At 40.0% G+C, this 21,678-nt stretch overlaps 1 protein-coding gene across 1 annotated transcript; it reads right to left on the reverse strand.

Moving 5' to 3' along the window:
- Positions 1-693: 693 nt before the first annotated feature.
- Positions 694-21,231, reverse strand: LOC143984331 (gastricsin-like). The gene is made up of 9 exons (XM_077484569.1): positions 21,176-21,231; positions 15,510-15,666; positions 11,531-11,648; positions 9,197-9,315; positions 5,261-5,460; positions 5,065-5,172; positions 4,793-4,940; positions 1,759-1,857; positions 694-1,353 (listed from the first exon to the last, which is right to left on the reverse strand). Exons 1-9 carry the CDS (start codon positions 21,229-21,231, stop codon positions 1,201-1,203), a joined length of 1,158 nt encoding a protein of 385 aa, XP_077340695.1. The 3' UTR covers positions 694-1,200.
- Between the last annotated feature and the right edge of the window lie 447 nt (positions 21,232-21,678).

The raw sequence follows: 21,678 nt of genomic DNA on the forward strand, positions 1-21,678 counted from the left end.
TGCAGTTACCTGGATAATCCAGGTAACTGCACCCACTTCCGGGATAGCTCTCTGCGGAAAGGGGCGTAGATTACGCCCCTTTCCGCAAGTGCCCGCCCCCTTCCGCAAGTGCCCCGCTGCCTTCTGGGAAACACACAGATCCCAGAGGCAGCGGGGACCGTCCTTATTGCGCAGCGCGACTCGCGCATGCGCAGTAGGGAACCGGGAAATGAAGCCGAAAGGCTCCATTTCCTGATTCCCATACCCAAGATGGCGGCGGCAGCACCCGAGTGACGATCTAGAGATCGGCTTTGGGTGCCGACATCGCAGGCGCGCTGGACAGGTAAGTGTCACTATTTTAAAAGTCAGCAGCTGCAGTATTTGTAGCTGCTGGCTTTTAAAAAAAAAAATCTCCCGCTTTAATGGAAGCTTTAGCCAGCATGGCCTCACAAAAAAAAAAAAAATCTTTAAAACTCCATAAGTTATTTTTCCGTTTAGACAATTTTTGGAGCAAAGTTTCGCCAATGAAATGAGTTTTGAGTCAAAACCAGGAAAACACCCATAGAGCTAATTTTGAAGCACTCACACCTCCTTACAATACACATTTAATAGGAACAAATTGTACTAATAATTTGTTTGTACTGCAAACAAAAAACAAACATACACAATAGTTTTATGCAGGTTTATTTCAACTATCCATTTTGACACATATAAAGCATTTATTCAGTTTTTCTAGCTTTTCATACACAACGTTGCTATTGTATGACATGTATAATGGAAGATATGTATATAATATTCATGTTTCAGTAACATGCCATTGCATGTTGATATGTTTCCTCTAAAACCATCTTGTCAGTTTGGTATGAATCTTGGTTATTACCTAACATCACTGGGTGTTTTTTCTCTTTTCGCCAGGATGGGGGGAAGTGTGTATTGGTATTTGCTACCATGAACTTGACTGATAAGGAATATCCGATTGCTTCTTGGGGGATCAAGAAGGATATTTGCCCCCATCTGGAGCAAATTGCTTTCTAGGTTTTTATTTTTTCTTTCCTCTGGATCAACTGTATCGTATTGTGCTTATGATGGTTTTATAATTGTTTATTTTTTGTATCGATTTAACTAGATGGACTTGTGTATTTTTTAAACCTGGCAAACAATATAAATTTATTGGTGTTCATTTATGCTTTGCATTACTGATGGAACTTGTTAGAGTAAGGTCTATGCTGACTGAGCAAAACCCATCCTATTGTTGCCCATATCGTAGACTGAATAGTATTGCCGCAGGAAGACATCACCCAGAATCCAGAAAGGTTGACCATTTTGGGATGGCAAGTAAGTCACTTCAACTCCAACTGTACAATATCCATTGTTCTGCAAATAAAAATGAGATACATGAAAAGGATGGAAGACTTATAAATTAATAACAGGCAAGAAAAGTTAACTTACAAACTAACATTATGTCATTAAGAAGCAAAGAAGACATACATATTCCAAATAGGGAGATATTCATAGCTTTCTGGTCTTTCAGTTGTATATACTAAGACCAGAGTTCAGAATACAGATATGTTTACTATGCTAACATTAATTTCTCTCACAATCACATCCTATTTAGCTTTATGGAACCTTAAAAATAAAAATTATCTGCTGGCAGTACCCTTATATCCTGGATGAGGTTTTGCTATGTACTGTATTTTGTTTTCAAATTAGTTGATTGCATTATTAAAGTTTGATGCACTTTTATTACTGGACTGTCATATGCTGTTCAGCATGTATTACCTGCAAAATATACGCAGATGGAGGCAATGGGAACTGAACTCCATTGATGGTAAAGCTGATGGTAGGAAGGCTCTGTACACTGTTACAGCTCACTACATACTGCAAGACAAACAAGGAGATATAAGTTTAATTTGACAGATAAAAAACAGGGTTGCATACAATATATTAGCTTACATTATAGTGGTTCTGAAGCCAAAAGGTTTTTTTTCACCTCAATGCATTACCTGCATTGAGGTAAAAAAAAAAAAAACTTCCACCAGCCATTTCCCCCATCCTCCTCACTTAATACTTACCTTAGTCTTCTCTTGATCCAGAGATGTGCCCTTCTGCAGCAGCTGCTTTCTCTTCTTGCTCTCACGGACATAAAGGCAGCAGCGGGAGCCATTGGCTCCTGCTGCTTCAATCAAATCCTGGCAGGTGGTGAGCTCAAGCCATGGATACACACAGCTTAGCTCAGAAGTGTGCCTGCATGTATGCCCCCCCCTAGAAATCAGCTTTCTAAGGGGGCACACGAAAAAGAGGAAGAGCAGAGAGCACTGGTGGGGGACCCCAAAAGAAGAGGTAAGGGGCTGCTCTGTGCAATGGGCAAGTATAAACCACTTTTTTATTTTATAAAAAATGTTTAAGCCTTTAGGATCAATTTAAAGCCTCTGCTCCCTCATTACTGTCTGTAATTGACAGCAGCAGGACCTGATGGCTCCCACTGTTGTGTCTGAGCCAATGAGGAGGGAGAGAGCAGACAGAGCCTCTGCGCTTGTGTACATCGACGGATCGAGATCGAGCTCAGATAAGTATAAAAGAGGGGCAGGGGGGAGAAATGCATGCAGTGGTTTTTTTACATTAATGCATAGAATGTATAAGGTAAAAAAAAAACTTCTACCGTTAGAACACAAAAAACATAATATCACTTTCCCATTTGAATTCAGTGGATTTTGCCAAAGTTGTGAAATTCCACAAAAAATCTTCAGATTTTTACAAAATTTGGAGGAAGTGAAAACTCAATTTTTCCCATCTCTGTTTACTAAAGAACTTGAAATATCTGTGACATTAAACTGATTTCAGCTTTTATCAATTTAAAGCAGTCTAAACTAAAGAAAAATTTGCAAATTTTTTGCAATGTTTATAGTTTTTTTGAGGACCAGCTCCAGGTTTTTGGTTGGGATTAGTAAGATTTAAAACCACTTTCAGTTTTTGTTCTGCTGTTTGTTTTCCCATTGGGGAAATTAGGCTTTACTTTATTTTCTTGTTAAAGTGTCACCAGGACAGGAATTGAGCAGAGATCTCCCCAATAAGGATACAAACAAAAATGAACACCTGACAGAAGTTCTGACTGTTGCCCACTTTATTAAAAAACGTAAAAACAAAAGTTTTGGCTGGAGTTATGCTTTAAATTAAGGGTACAGAGCTGTGAGAAAGAATTATATTTATTATGTACTCCTTAGGATATTAGTATTTCCAAAAGAAGGGTCCTAATGATAAATTTCTTCTTTTTACAAGCCTTTAAATCAATACTCTACCCACCTCGTTCTGAAGCTTGAAATAGCCTTTACCGATTTACAGAGTTTTGTTCAGACTACCTGTATCTATTTTAGGCTATGGATCAGAGCATACTGGGGGTTATTTACTAATGGAAAATCCACTTTGCATGGCAAGTGTACTTGAAAGTAAAGTCGCTGTAGATCCGAGGGGGACATGCAAAGAAAATAAAAAACAGCATTTTAGCTTGCACGTGATTTGATGATAACATCAGCAGAGCTTCCCCTCATTTCAGATCTACCCCCCTAGATTTAGAGCGACTGCACTTCCAAGTGCACTTTCAGTGCAAAGTGGATTTGCCTTTGTGAATAACCCCACTGTGTTTCCTATCTGCCTTTGTGGGACTTGCATTTATCCAGTGCAGAAAAATGCAGGTCACTGCACATAGGTTGAATGAGCCCTAACTTACGCACAACAATATTTTAGCATATTGGGTATCATTTACAGAGGGATGGTGGTTCTGGAGAGCACATGAAGTAGTCAGAAGGGACTTCATTGGGCTTTAGGTATAAGTGGGGAACCTTTAGGCAATGCTTGGTTATACTTAAAACTTTTTCGCAGAAGGGAGTTTAACAAGACACTTGGCCACTCATTAAAATTAGAAGAAAAGGGGTTTAACCTTAAACTACGTAGAGGGTACTATACTGTAAGAGCGGTAAAGATGTGTAATTCCCTTCCACAGGTAGTGGTCTCAGGGGGGAGCATCGATAGTTAAAAAAAAACGATTAGCCCTTGTACACACGGTCGGAGATTCCCTCGGAATGTTTCCTATCGGACTGTCTTGTCGGATATTCCGACTGTGTGTGGTCTGCATTGGACTGTTTCCGTCGGAATATCCGACGGACCAACTTTTCCAACTTGCCGGTAAAATTTTCCGACAAAATGCTCTGAACGGACATACTCCGATCATGTGTAGCCTACTCCGACGGACAAAGTGCCACGCATGCTCAGATCAAATTCCTAGACCAAAGCTATTGGCTACTAGCCTGAACGTAGTCCCGTCCTAACGAAATAACGTCATCACGTTATGTACAATCGGATTTTCCGACAACTTAGTCCGACCGTGTGTATGCAACATCACTTCCGGACCTCTTCCGGAATTAATCCGTCGGAATTACTCCGACATATTTGGTTGTCGGAATCTCCGACCGTGTGTACAAGGGCTTAGATAAGCACCTGAACAACCACAACATACAGGGATATACAATGTAATACTGACATATAATCACACACATAGGTTGGACTTGTGTCTTTTTTCAACCTCACCTACTATGTAACTATGTAACTATATTAGAAATACATACAAATGAGCTAACAGGCAAGGGTTTTTGATTTTAGTTTTTTTGCTTTTTGCCTGACAGGCTTTGCAAAGAAAATATTTCTTTTAAGAATTGCCAGATATTTTCTAAACCAGAAATAGATACAATTATTGAAGACTACCATTAAAAACCATTCAAAATGTTTTCATCCAGGAAACCGTGTTTTTCTCTTCTCTCACCTCTCCATATTGGCTTTCTTGGGCTCCAACATATTGCAAGAAGGTTCCTAAAAATTGTTGGGGAATAGTGAGGAGGGAGGTTCCTGTATCCACCATGGCTTGACATCCCTGGCTACACCAACCCGTTGCCTGTTCATTGATGGAAAACCTAAAATATATCAATGTAGATTATTGCTCCTCATGACTCATTGGATTACATTAAAGGCCAGTACAAAATTGATCAGATTATGTTAATTTTAGAACACCTAATTGCTGGACTAAAAACTACTCACGCATCAATTGCAATCTGCCAGTACAGCTCTTGAGTGACAGGTGCCCAGTATATCTGTCCAGAATACAGCTGGTTGTCTACACCACCAAAAATCACTGCTCCTGATTGACTGAACACAAATGGTATGTTAAAAAAAAACAATTGTTTAGATAAACAAGCTAGTAGCAAATACAAAACTGCTTATAGTGAAGACATACCTATCCATGTAGACACTGAAAATAGGGTTTGTGAGGAGATTTTGTTGCAACATTCCCTGCATTGCAGTGGTGGCACCCCCTGCAGAAAGGGCGGGATAAGCCATTCCAAAAATACCTTCAAAGGCAGCATACACAAAGTTGGTGCCAGGTTCATTGACACTAAGGCCAAGCTCTTGGTTTGTGATGGTTAGACTTTGAACCTTTGAAACAGAGATTATGTCACTGCATCAACATTAGTACTAACATTTAAGCTAAATAAGAGGAATAATAGCATAATAAACATATCACAATTTATTAACCACTTACTGACCGACTCACGCTCATTTACATCGGCAAAGTGGTTCATTACTGCAAAACACGTTCGGCCCCTTTAAGAGCCATAGCAGGCATGCGTGCGTGCTGCACAGCGGGGGACCCGATGCACATGGCCGCCAGGCGCAATTGCCGCCGGCCACCCGCAATCATGTGCATGAAAGCCAGTACACAGATTTGTGTGTGTAAACACACAAATCCATGTTCTGACAGGGGAGAAAAGACACATCTGCTGTTTGTAGCATTTATGGACAACGATATGTCTCCTCCTCTAGTCAGTCCCATCTCCTCACCATAAGAAACGCTCACAAGGGAACACATTTAACCCCTTGATCGCCCCCTAGTGTTAACCCCTTCCCTGCGAGTGACCTTTACACAGTAATCAGTGCATTTTTATAGCACTGATTGCTGTATAAATGTCAATGGTCTCAAAAATGTGTCAAAAGTGTCCAATCTGTCCGCAGCAATGTTGCAGTACCACTTAAAGTCACAGATCACCCCTATTACTAGTAAAAAAAATATAATAATAAAAATGGCAATAAAATGTCATAAATCTTTTGCATAGTTTGTAGACGCTATAATTTTTGCGCAAACCAATCAATATACACTTATTGTGATTTTTTTCACCAAAAACATGTAGAAAAATAAAGAATACATATTGGCCTAAACTGATGAAGACATTTAAAAAAAATAAACTTTTTGGGGATATTTATTATAGCAAACGGTAAAAAAAAAATTTTTTTTTCAAAATTTTCACTCTTTTTATGTTTATAGCGCAAAAAAATAAAAACCACAGAGGTCATCAAATACCACCAAAAGAAAGGTATATTTGTGGGAAAAAAAGGACGTCAATTTTGTTTGGGTACAATGTCACATGACCACGCAATTTTCAGTTAAAGTGACACTGTGCCATATCACAAAAAATGGCCTGATCTTTAAGGGGGCAAATCTTCCGATCTGTAAGTGGTTAAAAAGACAACATTCCCCTTGATCATATTAGTTATCACTTAGCAGAGTTTTTATAAACTTTTTTCTAGCTTTGGATAGAGTAAGAAAGAAATAGAACTCCTGTCTGGTTTTTACTGTTACACAGGGCTCCATTAGAGAGATTTACCTTTATTTTTTTATCTTGCTGGCAACACTGTCAACTTAATGGAAAGTGTAATTTTGTCACAATCTCAACCTAATTTAAATTGTAAAAACATTTAAAGCAGAAGTAAACCTATCCATAAAACAGTTTTGTTTCCCGGCATGTGCCCGGAAATGTAACACTCCCATTGGTTGTGCTCTCAACCAAACTGTCAAGCCATCCAATGGCTGGTGTCATAACTGATCACATGTGCAGCATCATGGCAGTTGTAGATTTAACAGAGGCAGAGATGCTTCCTTGGCTAAAAACAATAGGGGGGTTAACATACTTTAAATTGAGGTCAGACATCAATCAACAGTTCTGATTTTTCATAGTTTCAATGGAAATTCTTGTTGGTAAGTTGCCTTAACCCCCCTGGCGGTTTTCCCTAGTCTGACTCAGTACCATTAGCGGTAACCCTGAGCTCGGGATCGCATCACTGGATCCAGGATGAGTGTGCTTACCTAATCCCCTGGATCCAGCAATGTCCCCCCCGCTGTGTGAGCGGCTCGTCCTCCACTCAATTTATGATGGAGCCGAGCTCCGTTCCCTGCGAGCGGAGAATGGCGCCAAATTCAAAAAGTGAAACACACACATTACATACAGTATAATGTAATCTTACAGATTACATTGCTGTATGTAATTATTTCACATCCCCTTTGTCCCTAGTGTTCTGTCCAGTGCCCTGCATGCAGTTTTATATTATAAAAACTGTTCTTTATGCCTGGAAACTGGAGATTGTCCATAGCAACCAAAATTGTCCCTTTACATCAAAAGTGGTTTTAGACCAGCTAGAAAACAATGATAATAAATGAGAATCACTCGCAGAATTGAGCGGGGAGATCCGTCATCAAATACTGAAAAGTAATGACAGGGACAATTCTGCAACTGAGCAAATTTCAGTGTTTTTGATTTTATTACATTATTGAATAATTTTTATTATTATTATATTATTATTTGGTAAAATTCTTTATAGTTATTTATTATATTTTAATTTATGATTTTGTTTTTCAAATTTTAACCTTACCCAGGATGTTTACTAGACTCTGGTTTGAACAGATTTAAGTGAGTTATTCCTAAGAATTACAGGCCTACAATATAAAATGCCAATTTCCATGCAAAATAATTGTACCGCTTTCAGCACCAAAAATCTGAAATAATCATACCGCCAGGGAGCTTAATCAGTTCCCTGTTTTTTGTTGTCAAAAGATGGTTAAAAGTAATGGAAACTGCCACATAATTGCAATGTATGCATGACCTGATTAAGTGTACACAATTGGGCAGAGACTTTTACATTTTTCAGAGTTAAAGTGACCCTGTCACCAGAGGATTCATTGTAGAAAAAATCCCTAGCCTGTAAGAGAAAAGGCAATTTACTTATTTTTTTTTGATGATCTGTGTGTGTTGAAATACCACCACTTTGGTGATTCCCAGCCACTGCATGTATTTCTCTCTTCACAGGGTGTAGAATAGCTGCTTCTCTATTGTATGCAACAGTTCCTCCTGCCAACTACTATGTCACCATAGGATGTAAAAACCATAATCTGTGTAGCAGGGGTAACATGTATTTAACACATCTGAAGTGTCAAATACCTGCTAAAGCCAGGGAGAAGTGAAATGGTGGAATTTCAAGTAAGTATATTGTCCTTTCTATTACAGGCTTGGTGTTTTAGTGAGTCACTTAAAACCTTTCCTATTTGTGTATGCTTGTACAGTTTCCACAATTATGTTTAGTGATTCTTGGACAAAGTATTCTAGTAAATCATGACTACATAGTACACACATTTTTGGAAATCACAAGTAAAGTAGGTACACATGATTCAAATAAGCATATGCATTCCATTCAACACTGAATTTTAATTTCAGGTAGATTCTCCTTTTAAAAACTTTTTTAAATCTCTAATTTATAGATTTGTTGTATTTATATGTAAACATTTCTTAACCCCCCCAAGAGAAGTATGTAGTCTAGCAATGTAATCCTCTCTTTCTGAAAATGCTAGCTTTAGAGTGCTTAATTAAACTGCAATGGCTTTCCATGACCCGCTTCTAAAAACAGTGGTAGCCGTAGACCTCCCACAGATCACATTGCTGAAAAAATACTGGTAGTACGACAAACATTTATGTGATTTCCTAACACATTCCACGTCAAATAAAGCCTTTGATTTCTTGTTATTAGGTATGCCTTACAGAGCAATTACAATGTACTGGCAATCTTTTAATATTGTGTTCCACTGTGGATTGTACTTTGAAAATTTACCTTTTCCTACCTTGTAGGCAGAGGCCAGGTATTATCTTACCTGTACATTACAACAATTACAAACAGCTAAGTTACAAATAGTTATATTTAACTCTAAATAAAATAATAAAACTAAATTTGTTAAAGTGGCTGTCAAAATGCATTTTTAAATCTGAACTAAAGAAAGGAAATCCTGCTGGTATGCTTTCTTGTTGTTGGTGGACATGCCTTTAAAAAATACTATAGTGGTTACACTTACTGTCACAGTGTCATAGCCAAAGACACCAGTGAGACTTCCACTGCCATACTGCATAGAAAACTGCTGATTGTTGGACGTGTATGTGGAGGACTGGCTTGGGTCAAACAATGGATGGTTCTCTAAGGGGTGAAGCAGACAAATAATATCAGCAGGAGAAAGACAGTTGATTCTACCCTGATTTAAAGTGATACTAAAGTCTCATTTTTTCCCCCATAAAAATAACAAACATGTCATACATACCTGCTCTGTTGAAGTCAATTTGCACAGAGCAGCCCAGATCCTCCTCTTCTCTGGTCCCTTTTCTGCTCTCCTGGCCCCTCCCTCCTGTTCAGTGCTCCTACAGCAAGCAGGTTGCTAGTGGGGCACCCAAGCTAAATCATAGCTCTCTGTGTCCATTCAGATACGGAGCCCCAGCCTGGCCCCGCCCCTCTCTCCCCTGATTGGCTATCTGACCTTGACAGCAGTGGGAGCCAATGGTGCCAGCTGCTGTGTCTCAGCCAATCAGGAAGGAGAAACTCAGACGGCTGAGGGACTCATGGACATTGTTGGACAGAGAGGGACCTCAAGTAAGTGTTAGGGGGCTGCTGCACACAGAAGCCTTTTTATCTTAAAGCAGAGTTCTGCCGATTATTTTTTTTTTAAAGTCAGCAGCTACAAATACTGCAGCTGCTGATTTTTAAAATAAGGACACTTACCTGTCCAGGATGCCCACGATGTCGGCACCCGAAGCCAATCTATCCAATGGCTGTCGGGTGCTGCCATCACCATCCCTGGTAAGGGAATCAGGAAGTGAAGCCGCAAGGCCTGTTCCTGGTTCCCTACTGCGCATGCGCGACTCACGCTGCATTATCCCACTGGTCCCTGCTGTGTTCTGGGACCCGTGTGTATCCCAGAAGACAGTGGGGGGGGGTGACGGAAAGTGGCGTAGATACCCGTGGGTGGCTCGGGTATCTATGCCCGGAAATGGGAGCAAAATACCTGTATTAGACAGGTATCTGCTCCCCCCCTATGCCAAATGTGACAGGAGGAGGAGGGGAGGAACCGGAAAAGGGGAAGTTTCATTTTTGGGTGGAACTCCGCTTTAGTGCATACAATGCATTGGGATAAAAAACATTCTGCCTTTACAAACCCTTTAAGTAATGTATGTCACTCTTTTTGTAATTAAATAACAGTTATCAAATGCATGCTTGACATTTCAACAAAATGACTGGGCTTTGTGTATGATATATACACCGATCAGCCATTACATTATGACCACCCAGGATAACATTTGCTACCAAAACAGCCATTGATGCATGGACTCCACTAGACGTCTGAATGTATGCTATGATACCTGGCACCAAGCCATCAGACACAGATCCTTAAAGTCCTGTAAGTTGCGAGGTGGGATTTGCATAGATCTGGAGAATTTAGAGGCCAAGTCAACACCTTGTAGACGCATACTTCCGTTGCTCCCTGGTCCAGTTTTGATGCTCATATGCCCATTTTAGGCACTTTTGCCTGTGGACACAAGTCAGCATGGGCACCAAGCGCTGCAGTTTTGAAGTTGCTCTGTCCAAGTTATCTAACCATTGCAATCTGGCCCTTGTCAAAGTCTATCAAATCCTTAAATTTTTTCTGCTTTCAACACATTAGCTTCAGGGACAACATGTTCACTAGCTGCTATTATCACAAAACAATCAATGTTATTTACTTTACCTGTAAGTGGTCAAAATTTTATGGTTGATCAGTCTATATGCAGTATATATATATATATATATATATATATATATATATATTCTATGAGAAAACCATGGGAATATGTTTTCTTCAACGAAATTGTACAAAGATTTGGCATTTAATTTTACTACCAATTTAATTGTTTAAGATGAAAAGATGTGCAAGCATGGTTTGGCCATTGTAATGGGGTGGAGAAATTAGTTTTTATGGCCTTGAATGGTGCCCGCTCTCTATATTTCTTAGTGACTATAGATAAGATAAGTCAAGTTTTTTTTTAGTAACACTGGCCATACACTGCTAGTTTTTTTTGCTCATCCCGAAAAAGATTCCTCCATCTCCACAAATGAGGCAAATGTAGAATTCTCTCCAACTGGGACATTCCATAATTAGAGCGGCACCCGCAGCTATACACTGATCAGCAGCTGCAGCGGATTAATTGTAGCACTTGATTGAAGAAAAACTATCAACACTTGTCAAGTGGGGTCTTCCATACAATGACTGAAATTCGAATGGATTCGTAAGGTCCAGTTTTAATTAGTGTATGGCCAGCATTAGATTGCATTATTTTTTTGGGGGGGTTTAACATTCTATTTTACAACCAATTATCATACGTACGACAGGCTTGACTCTGGCAGTAAGTTGAAGCAACCCAAAGATTGGATGATCCAGTGTCAAAAAGTACCATGAAGTTCTGGGGAGGTGTTCCAACACTAATTTGTCCATAATAGCAGGCCTGAAATGTTCAAAAAACATTACACCAGTTATTTAAAAAAAAAAAGGAGAAGAAAAACTAAATTGTATCTCCTTATCTCTCTCTGTAACTCACACTGCTTATAATAAAGCATATCTAAGCCCAAATTCAAACATTTTATGAATTGCATTGTACCAATCCTAAGATGTCACGCTGTTGGTTTTTTTATTTACTTTTATTTTCACCAGTTGATCTGCCTAGTTAAACAGGAACAAATGCACAAGCATTTAGGTAACATCTTGACTAAATCAGAACTTTACTTTACTGGCCTTCACAGCTGCATATTTGTGAAAAACATCATCAAAATCAATGTATTTCTCTAACTCAGTTTTAACTGATATCGCAAGATAAATAAGCCTTGATTGTCCCATTGTAGAATGCAAATAGTTCTTTATAAATTTCACTTACTGTGAGCCTACTGTTCCCAGAGGACAATGAAGAGTTAACAGGACAACAGAACCGCAGCGGGACGACAGGGGCAGGGAGGGAGGAAGATTCTTGCTAAGCACATTGCATATATTGGGCAGTCCAGATTTTGTTCTTTCCTTCTCCCTCCAGGCTCCTCCTCGCCAAGGCTACCATCTAGTGTACCACTGAGCCCTGCAGTGAAGACTGAGAAGAGAAGCAGGGTTCTGAGCAGGCTAGTAGTTTATTTTAAGTGTTCTCTTCTCCCCCCTAACTAGCCTGCCACAGTGCTCTGTCCTATCGCTGAGGAGGGACAGCAGGACAGGCAGTAGGGCACTAAGCAGGTTAGCGCATCTGTGTTGCTCTCCCCCCCCAGCCTGCCACAGTGTTCTGCCCTGCTGCTGTGGAGTGACAGCAAGACAGAGCAGTAGACAATGGACAGGCTAGCCCATCAGGCTTTCCTGTCTAGCCTGCCACACTTCCCTGCAGAGCGCTGTGCAGGCTAGTTTCTGGATGGCAGCGCATGGAAGCACCCCAAACCGGTCCCTGTAAATAATTTATGCGATGCCGGCACGCCGGTCTGTGCGCTGTCACAGATGGGGATGACACCATTGTGGCTGGATATCACTTCCTACTTGATGGTGTCACTCCTCTGGTGGGTGTCACCAGCACCCCCATAGCGACTCCACTGCCTTCAACTCTTGCCACAAAAAACATTGAATGGTACTTTTTTACCATTAAACTAGAGCATAGTGTGATGATACATTACTCTCACATTTTAAAATTGCGAAGGAATTTTAAAAAATAGAAATTGTCTTTGCACATAAATGCATTTTTATAGTGATCTAGGTTTTACTGAGTTAGTGAAGATCATACCCTTTTAAACAATTAATCTCAGTTAATAAATGTATTCTACTTGGCAGCTCCTAAAATAGTCTACTCTGTCCTGAAGGAACTTGGCAGAATTTCTAAAGTGAGCTACCTACACATTTTCTGTATACCAGTGCGGCAAACTTCAAGCCCTTACCAAGATCTCAGCAGCCAAAATGGTCTCCATCTTTGGGTGTGAGATATGTCCACCTCAAAACAGTAAAGATAGTACATATTGATGTGCACATGCTCGTGACTTGTATGGCAGATTGCAGGATCTAAAAAATTTTGCTCATAAACCAACAAACTGGCTCTTAGAAGAAGCTGATAATAATACAAGGAAGAGGGTGCGTGTTTTGTCTTTTATGGTATATTTTCCATTTGGACAAAATGTATCTAGGGCACAACCTAGCAGTGATGCTATCACATTCGCCAAAGCGATCAGTGTGGTGGTTTGTTTTAAACATGCATACCTACACTACCTTGTGAGTAGTACCCTGCTTTTAAAATAAGGGAGGCACAAGGTTTTCTACACTATGGAGGCTTTTATGTGCTTTCTTTACTGCGTGCTACCAATTCTGTTGATGTTGGAAACCATTGTCTGAGGAGGTGTTCAGTGCATAGAGGCACGCATTTGTCCACTGTTGGATGAGGAATGCTGAGCTTGCTTTGAACTGCATAGTATTGGGGTCTGGGAGTCTGGTCCGGTAAATGGCCTTATTACTTTGATGGAGGCACACAGGATGATTACAACACAGAAGACCTACATGATTGCACATATATCTAACATTATTTTGTGTGATTATTTATTAACCTGTGGGACATTATTTACATCTGTTGGATTTGATGTTTCACATTTTTTAATATTTGATTAACATATAAAATATCATTGTTTTTTTGTGAGCACTATTTTTGGCATGATAATTTGATCTTAAAGGGATAGGATATTTTTTTCAACATATTTAGAGAACGCAACATAGTTTGTTTTACTATATCAATTGATTAAGTGGATTTTTTGCAAGCCATCTTTTCCAACTTATTGCAATTGGTAATTTTTATGAAATATCTCAGTTCATAATGCATACTACCAAGACAAGCTGTATTCCAAATATATTATTTTTTTCCTCTAATGCTTTCATGTGACTACACTCCTGCAGCCTCTGTTTTCTGGTACTCTGGTTTACAGCAGTAATCTGTCATCAGGGACTACACAGGACAATCAACCCTGCATTGTAAGTGAGGAGGATGAGGGCCCACCCACAAGACAGAGCATAAATTCAAAGAAGTGCGTGCCAGGGGAACAAAGAATAAGGTAAGTTAAAGTGCTTTTTACTGGTACCCTAGACAATGCAGGGGGCAGGGTAAATTGCTCATATCCCTGGATTTCAGCTTTAATTAAAATAGTTGCAAACTACAGAGCAATAAGTAACTGTTGAGACAATAAACACTTAGGCCAGGACTATGTAACATACCACATAGTATTTACAGGTGTTAGGTCTGTATTACATACTACACAGCAAATAGTATGTAGGGGTCTGGACTATGGAATATACAACATAGTGTATAGAGTATGTTAGTCAGGAGTATGTATTATAGGACCCCGTATATTGTTGGCCAATGGGAGTGGAAATGTTCCAGCTATAGGAGGAAGCGGGAGGCCTGCCATCTATGGCCACTGGTAGTAAAAATGCTTGCTGTAGCTGAAGGAAACAATAGCCAGTATTGATGGTCACTTTAAAGAAAAAAAATATTGGGTGTTAGCGGGAGGAAAAAATGCTGGTGTCAGCAGAGAGTGGGTGGCAAAAATGCCATGCATCTGTGTCCACAGGAGGAAGAATACATTGACACTGATAGTCAGTGGGAGGACGAATGCCCTCATGTCAGGTCAAAATGCCTGTTGTGCACTCAACAGAACCTTTTTGCTTTTTATTATTATTATGAAAAAAAGTAAATTCACCTGGTAAGTGTTGAATCTATATTTAAAAAACTGATTTAGCACCCTTTGTAGATGAAAATATCCACAGCTCCAAATTAAGAAGCAATTTAATCACACATTCAACCTCTCCAAAATAAGGAACGCTTTTAATATTGAATAAAGCAAAAATTGACATATATAGGGTGGATTTTGAAGTGAATCTACATAAATTGATTAATAAGATCTATAGCAGGGATATTCAATTAGCAGACCTCCAGCTGTTGCAGAACTACAACTCCCATGAGCCATAGCAAGACTCTGACAGCCACAAGCATGACACCCAGAGGCAGAGGCATGATGGGACTTGTAGTTTTGCAACAACTGGAGGTCCACTAATTGCATATCCCTGATCTATAGTATGGTAAAATACTTTTCTCATTGGAGAAAAGATACAGGTGAATATAGGCAAATGTTGTTTAATTCTATTTTGGCACAGCAAATGTTGAGGGAATCCTATTTTAAAAAATTGGTGTGAAGAACTGTGCTTGATAATATGAATGTGCAAAATTAAACCTTGACCATAAAAGGAGCAAGTTGCCCATTAAATATATTGTAAATAGGCCACTAGACTTGTGGGTTTTTTAGATACTTACATCCATGTTCATAGGCTCATAGACCACAGCAAAATCATTCTTGTGGTTGAAGCTGTATTTCATGGCAGGATCCCTCTTGTGTGTTTTCATAAACTCTTTCAGTACTCCTTTCTCCTTCATTGTTTCCCGTATGGATTTGAATCTCTTCAGAGGGACTCTGTAACAATGTCATCAACTTAGCCAAATTAAATAATTTCTACAACTATGATGTTTACTTCTTATACTGCTTTAGATATTTCATCTGAATTGGGTATTAACTGATTAAGAGTATTATGAACTAGAACTAACTAGAAATATTAAGTAAATATTGAAGCAGATCCATTATTTATATAGGTTGAGTCACAAATCTCTAATTACTGGAAAAGACAGTGTAGGGATCCACTGCCCTCTACTGTCAGGTTCTAATATCACACTGTAATGTAAAATATGTATGCCACTTCCTGACTCTAGGGTTGTTGGGAAAAGATCCTGCAATGAAGAAATGGAGAGAGAGAAGGTCTCAGCCAATGCTACTAATACTAGATCAGAGGAGACGATTATTGCAAGATAACTAGGACTGCGTTCCAGACTGGTTGAGTAACGACTGAAGGACCTCCTCATAATTGCAGATCTTGTCTTCAGGTATCCAGCACAAAGACAACTGCTGCATTATCCTCAGGACCCCATGTAACAGGACTTTCCCACAACATTCATCTAGAGTTACCTCTATAAAAAACTATATATATACTCGGGTATATGTACATAATTCTACCAAGACTCCTATCAGGCCCTTTACTGATAATATCCATTTGTACATTGAATGTATGTACTGTTATTAATGTTTTCTTAAATAAAGCTTGTATTAATTCTGTACTGGTGTGAGACTATATGCTTGTGGTTAATGTTATATGCTGGTTGCAGTAATTCTTCCACTTCCAATCACTTTGATTAGATTACTGGTTAATTTCCAAGAAAGGGAATCTCCTCTATTCACAGAGGCCCTGACCTGGGTAGAGGCACTGCCAATTTTTTTATCAATCCCACTCTTCCACTTAGCGGAGGTTCTGTTCTCTTATTTACCTACAGGTTTAACACAATATTCTGTTTGGGGAGGGCTGTTTTTCATAACCCTCGTAAACTGGATGGAATTATATATTTTTTAACCAAATTAACTATGTAACCTAATCAAGAAATGGGACTACAATAGTCAAGAAAGTTTTTTTCCAAGTGGTAAGTTGGTAAGTGCTTAGTCCATATTAAATTATGTCAGGGCAATTAGGATCATGTCTGGGTTGCATGGACAGTTTACTTCTACATTCATATTTAGTATTAGCATAAAACATCTACCAGTTTACTACCGATCCTCCTAGAAAGAGTTAAGGTGAGGTGAGAACGTATCTGCACCTCCATACAGAGTGAACAGTTTTAAAGGAGAGTGCTTTGACAAACTTTGTCTGTGTGTATCCTGGCTTACTCCCCGCCCTCAGTGACGTCAAATCTGCCCTGTGTTCCACGGCAGGTCTTCCGACTTCTCTGGATGCTATCAAGCCCTGTCTACCAGCAGCAGTCACCATGTCCCTGATGTGAGTGCGACGTCCGTTGGATGGATCAGAGCGCCCCCCCATGAACCAGATGAGCTTTTAATACTTTTTGTCCTGTGAGTGTTTTTAATCCTATGAGTAACATTGTGCATGTTAATACTACACTCAGGTGGCACCTTTGTTTGTCTGTTTAAGCCTATATTAAGGCTTACCTATAGGTACTGTATATTTCAGTAGATATTTACAGTAGATGCAGCATGTGCTCTGAAGGAACGACATACCCATGCCGTTACTTTAGAGTCCTGTGAGTCATGTTCTGTAAACGGCGGCTCCCATGCTCATGCACAGGAGTGATGTCATCGTAGCTCAAGTCGAAGTCTGCAAACCCGGAAGGAAGGCTGGGTGAAGATGGAAGCGCCTTCAGTGGTGACAGTGCGCTGCTGGAGGGCTTCATTCTAAGGTTAGTTTCACATAATATGCTAGTATACGATGCATACTAGCACCTAATAACATTGCCTTGCAGGTTTAAAAAAAAAAATGTCAGCAGTTTACTGACATGAAATTCTGTATTTCTTTTACTATTTATTTAGAACCTTTACAAGTAAACATTTAATGACCATATTCCCTGAGCACTGTGGTTTTCTAAAGGCAGAGTACAGCAGAAACAACAGCATACATGGTTTGATGAACTAAATTTAAAGAAAAAACATCCCAAAATTGTTGCAAAAGTGCTTTTATAGATTGAGCAAATTGCCTACTGCTTTTGACCCAGTAGCATTCAAACTACTTGTTCAAAAAATGTTGCTAAGGCCTCCTTAATTATGTACCGGCATGGGCGTAGCATAAGGGGTTGCAGGGGTCACAATTGCAACCCTGCCCCTAGCTCCAGGGGGCCCCTACAGCATCCCTGTCATAATCTCATATCCTCCACAAAATCCAGCTCTGATCTACCCTAGGGGCCCACTGCCACACTCAAGTACTGGGCTTCTACTTTTCCTTCCACAGTCCACACCCCTCTGTTCCCATTGGCTGTAGAGAAGCTGTGAGCCATTTCCTGAATGGAAAGGAGCATGAGGAGAGAACAGCCCAGGATGGGGAAGTGTCTGTGCTGTGTCCTGGCAACATGGAAGGGTAACCCAGCTCAGCAAGGCAAGAGGAGGAGAGTGCCGTCCAGTAGCCACGAAGGGACTGACTCACTGGTGAGGTAGTACACTGCTCAGTGTCTCCTAGTCACCAGCTGGGATTGTCTGTACCCCCCCCCCCCACCCAGGTATGTCTACTTACCCCACTTCCCTGACAGCTGGGGAAAAGACACACACCTTCGAGAGGTGACCTTCCCAACACCTGCCAACACTGTCAGAGAAACCTTCAGAAATTGCTAAAACAAATTCCTTAACACCTCCTAGGGGGGGCCCCTGAAGGACTGCAGGCCCCAGATTTTGTGTCACATGGCTTTGCCCTCCCATATCTAAGTTGGCCCCCACCAAAGCCCCCTGACCACCCCCTCCACCCTCCATGCTATGCCTGTCTTCTGAGCTCCTTTCCCATCACAGCACTCTATACTGTTCCTCCTCTGCAGGGCTGAAATCACATTCCTTTACAACACAGACAGTTAGCCATTTTCTGCACAGGGTGTATCTACCTACTGCAACCACACTGCTGTTCCGACCAGAGAATTTCATGGGTTAGAAGGGCAACATAAAAGCCAGATAAACCCTGTGAAGACTGACAGACTGTGTGTAAAGGAATGTGATTTCAGCCCTGTGTAATGTGTGTGGGGGAGCTGTATATAGTGTTGGGATGGGAAAGGAGCTCTGCCACGTGACCTGCCAGTGGTCCCTGTCCTCTGCTTCTCCAGCGGTAATCCCTTTCCCCTGATGTAAAGAGGAACTCTGGAAACTCAAAACTCTTAAGCCACTTTGAGTATCTTGGTGTGCGGTGGATGTATCATCACACACGTTGGAAGTAGTGGGGGGTGGGGGGGGGGGCAGGACAACTTCTGCATCGGGGCCCACAAGCTTCAAGCTACATCTCTGTTTACAGGACAGGCACATTTTTCACATTTTGAGGTTGACTTGAGTACATGTATTTGTACTTCAAATACCATATAACATATGTAGCTCAGATTTGTGCAGCATCTCAAAAGAGGGTTTATTGAAACTGCAAGAGTCCAAAGAAGAACTAGTAAAGTTCTATTACAGAGGAAAAACAAAAAATGAATGAGGAGTATTAGAACCTTATACACATATATAAAAATGATTCCTATAGAAAATTCACGTTAAAGTCGACTTGTACATCATTTAAAAAAAAAACAAAAAAAAAGGTTTTTATAGTAAACATCATGTTAAAGAACACACACCACACATGATGGCTGTTATTACTTTGTTAGCAAGCAAAGCCTCTTCTGTATCCTTCTGTCTCTCTGTTCCACTTCTTTTTTGGAACTTCACTGTTCAATGGCATGCCTAGTGTCACCCCCCTGACACTTAATGACCAATAAGAGCACTTTTAAGTGAATGGTAAGGAATGGAACTTAGCCATGAAGTCAAGTAAAATAAAGACCCAGTTATAAAGTTTAACTATGAAGACTATTTCTAAAGGACTAATGGCTTTCTGTCCCTGCACACTGTAGGACCTTGCAGGGAATACTACATATGCTGAAATATCATGTGTTATTTCAAGGTCACATGACAGACTTCCTCCTGCAACCATTTTTTCCCCCCTAGAATGGATAGGAGCATAGCAGAACTTATGTCAGAGTAACTACTCATATAAAAGCAATGGGATGTTTACATTTAAGCCATGCCACTGCCTTTTAAATTGGCCCCTAAATGAGAGGGTAGCACACAGAAACTTTTCCTGTCCAATCGTGGCGCTAGTAGTCACTTTGTGAAGTGTGTGCTCATAGACAGAATGCTTTTAGGGCAGGATTACTTTTAATTGAAAATGCAATAACACCCATTGGTAGGAAAAAAGTCTAAATCAATTATACCGATTATATGTCATATGTGCTTGGTTTGAACCAAACCAAACATGCAACCATAAAATCTGTACTAGAATAAAGTTTACGTGTTTCTGGGCTGACAAAAGTTCCCTAAGTGGTTTGGCTTGTAAAAGAACTGGATGTACTTGACTTGATGCTGAGTTTACAGCACAAATATTTTGTGTGTAATATTTGATATAGATTCTAACATTGTAATTATATATTAATTAAAACAATTGTTAGGCTCAGGTCTAGGATTAGGGGCTAGGTTAATGTAAGGCTCAGGCTAAAGCCAAAGTTAAGTGTTTAGATTAGGGTTAGTTTAAGGATTCAAACTGATATTTTATATTTTTTTATGTGTATAAGCCCTGGTTCACACTGACTGTGAAATTCATTTCATTCCCGCATGTCAGTCCCGATTTTGGCGGCAATTTCAGAGACATCTGTGCGGGATTCTGCACAGGTGTCAATGGAAATCGCACTCAGAAATCGCAAAAAGTTGTTTTTGAAATCGGTGCAGAGCCACAAATGCGGCGTTGCACTGATTAGCCATTGCCGGCAAGTGCATCCGATTTGACATGTCAAATTGCATGTCAAATCACACCAATGTGAACCAGGGCTCAATGTGTTTTTTTTTAGCTGTGTGTTCCAGGTCTAAAACAGATCCCCCACAAATCCCATCTCAGGTGCAAAGTCCAGCTCTACAGGCGGATCAGTAGACCTAGTAATGATTAGGTGCTAAAGCAGCATGAAACGCGTTGACTTTCCTCTGATCCCCATTGTGATTTAGTCAATGTTTTTATGTTGTTTTGATACTACAATAAAGGTGTTCTTTTATCTGAGGGACTTCCCCTTGTTTATACAAGCCCAAATATCTAATTATAACATAATGCAATGCAGTACAAAAGCATTTGAACTACTTTACTTTATTAAGTGTTTCAAGGCACTCTATAGCTAGATCAGGGATCTCCAAACTATGGCCCTCCAGCTATTGCGGAACTACACGTCCCATGAGGCATTGTAAAATTCTGACATTCACAGACACGACGAGGCATGATGGGAATTGTATGTTCCTGAACAACTGGAGGGTCATAGTTTGGAGACCCCTGAGCTAGATTGATGGATAATGGTGTTATTAATCAAAAATATTAGCATTTACAAACCTGACCAAGCCCTCCGAGAGCTGAAGACAAACCAGCGCAAGAATCACCCACTTCATGGTTCTCAACTTAGGCAATACCAGTCTTCTGGGACTGTGCTGTAAGATGGTGGCTGTGATATTTTATAGAGCTGTTGCATTGACGCAAGAATCTAATCTGGAATCTAACCTTCCACCAATGTTTGGGATACATGTATTTATTTTGGAAGTCCTAAGCATGTATTATCTCAACTAATGTTATAAAAAAGCTGCTTAATATAATATTAAAGGTGATTTAATGGCCTGATACATGTTTGCTAGTGGAAACTCTATGCTTCAAGCTACAACATAGCTATCAAAAGGAAAATAAAGCTATCAAAAAGAAAATATAATCTTTCGCTGTTGTTGTTCTACTGCAGAACATAACACAAAATTAAAACAGAAAATAAGGTCACACTTTTTTTCAGTACCATATCATGTCTAATATTAATATTTTATCATACCTGTGTTCCATATGTTAGTACACTG

Source organism: Lithobates pipiens, unplaced genomic scaffold (genome assembly GCF_037356315.1).
Source record: "Lithobates pipiens isolate NorthernLeopardFrog02 unplaced genomic scaffold, aLitPip1_a1.2 Scaffold_16, whole genome shotgun sequence".
Classification (NCBI taxonomy): domain Eukaryota; kingdom Metazoa; phylum Chordata; class Amphibia; order Anura; family Ranidae; genus Lithobates; species Lithobates pipiens.